Consider the following 1,974-nt stretch of genomic DNA (forward strand, 5'->3'; position numbering starts at 1 on the left):
TAGGAATATAATGTCTCACTTTATTTGAAATTCAGAAAGTACAAACAACTGATCTCTGTCGAGAATGGATCTGAAAGAGCACGCATCAAGAAGCGAATGCGCGAGATCTTTGATAAATGACAGTTCATTATCGAAAGTAAATGCCAGACTTCATATCCTCTGCTACTGACTTTAGTCGTCAGACATGGTCAGGTCGATCACTTGCTCTTCGTCGATAGCAGGGACAGGGGCCTGTTCGTTGGTTATGCAGATCTCTTGCACAGGCACTGAATTCACCGGGTTAGCAGCGCCTCTGTTGGATGCCTGGCCGCTGCTTTCTGAAAACACATAAGTTAAAGCAAATTAACCTCTCTCCACATATTGGCCTCACAAGACAAACACAAATTAAAGGAAACACATAAGTTAACCAAACACACAAAAGTAAAAGGAAAGAAAGGCATAAACCAGATCTAGCAAACTAGCCACGATAGAACATAGGCCCCTCGATATCTAACAAGTTAATTACTTGTCGTCTTGACAAAAAAAGGAGTAGATCTATCTATCTATCATGGATTAAAATCGCGGGAGAAATGATTTCGCGGGGGCCTCTCCCAGGAGCTATAGCGGCCGCCATAGTGGGCAATAGCGGCAAATAGCGGAAAATTTTCTGATGGGAGAGATGATTTTGGAGGGTTTTGCTGATTTTTGAGCCATTTATAGGGATATGTTGAGGTTTGCGCGGCAACAGCCATAGCTTAGCGGCGAGGCTCTCACGCAGCTATAGCGCTGCTATCGCGACTATTTCGCGGGCTATTTTAATCTATGCTATCTATTAGATTAGACAAAAGATATCCCAAAGATCCCTTGTCCTGTACGGAACAAAAACATGAGGTAAGGGATAGTGGCGGAGATGCATAGTGAAAATTAATTCTAGCGGCCTGATCTAAAATCAGCAGAAAAATTTCACCACTAGGACATGAATGGACAAAAAGGAGGACGTACACAAGATCTATATGGCTTATCGATTACCTGAGACGAGCAAGTTGAGCCAGTCGATGACCTCCTTCCTGGACTTCCAGCTGAGTTGGGTGATCTCCACCCGCACCGTCACCCCCATAGCCAACACTGAGTCACAGGTTATTCCCTCCTGGAGGAACCGCAGGAACTGCGGGTCCGCCGAGTACACCATGTTCCCGGGGGCTGGGTCCGGACAATACTTACCCACCACCGCCAGATCCCTCTCGCTCACACCACCGCCCAGGAGTGGGGCGCAGCGGAGGTAGAAGCACTCCGTGTGGTGTTCATCATCGTCCTCCAGCAAGATCTCCTCCTCCCACCTGACCCACTGCCTCGCTGCCATCTTGGGGGGATGAAAGGAAAGATCAGCGTCGGCCTTCACCTGCCGGTGGAAGATAGCAACACGGGGAACTGGCGGAGGGTGCTTCAGACGGGTGGGGATTGGGTGGGTTTTATAGGAGGGACTGCAGGTAGTTTCGCAGTGTGTGTCCTCCAGTTCTGAGAATTTCCACTTCGAGCGAAGCTTGCCCAGAGGTGGGAAGTAGCAGTTTGGTCCTCCCTCAAAAAAAAGTGTGCCAGTTTGGTCCTGATTCTATTGGGTAATCCGGTTCAAGGGCTGCGGCCGTTTTACATCCATGGTGAAAATGGTGAGCATGCTATGTGATTGGGAGGGGGGGTGATATATGGGTGGGGGCAACAGGGAAAGTATCCGGTGCTCCCAACCTTGGGGTACTCCCGTACTCCAATGTCAAAAAATATTTTCTTTATTGTTTCAAAAAAAATTGTGAATGTTCACAATGAATGTAACTACAAGCCTTAAAAATTTCAGATCCAAACTCGAAACACACATCGAGAAACGAAAATGTGAAATCTAGCATGAATAGTGTAAAGAAGAGACAAAAGGAACATTAACACTATTCAGATATGGATTTCTCTTTTTTGTTTCTCAATGTACATTTTGATTTTGGACCTAAAATT

At 46.5% G+C, this 1,974-nt stretch overlaps 1 protein-coding gene across 1 annotated transcript; it reads right to left on the reverse strand.

Annotated features, from left to right (window-relative positions):
* On the reverse strand, positions 1-1,432 carry LOC109780110 (uncharacterized). The gene is made up of 2 exons (XM_020338698.4): positions 1,009-1,432; positions 1-317 (listed from the first exon to the last, which is right to left on the reverse strand). The coding sequence occupies exons 1-2, from the start codon at positions 1,337-1,339 to the stop codon at positions 172-174; spliced, it is 477 nt and encodes a 158-aa protein (XP_020194287.1). The 5' UTR covers positions 1,340-1,432; the 3' UTR covers positions 1-171.
* Between the last annotated feature and the right edge of the window lie 542 nt (positions 1,433-1,974).

This window comes from Aegilops tauschii, chromosome 3, assembly GCF_002575655.3.
Source record: "Aegilops tauschii subsp. strangulata cultivar AL8/78 chromosome 3, Aet v6.0, whole genome shotgun sequence".
NCBI classification, from domain to species: domain Eukaryota; kingdom Viridiplantae; phylum Streptophyta; class Magnoliopsida; order Poales; family Poaceae; genus Aegilops; species Aegilops tauschii.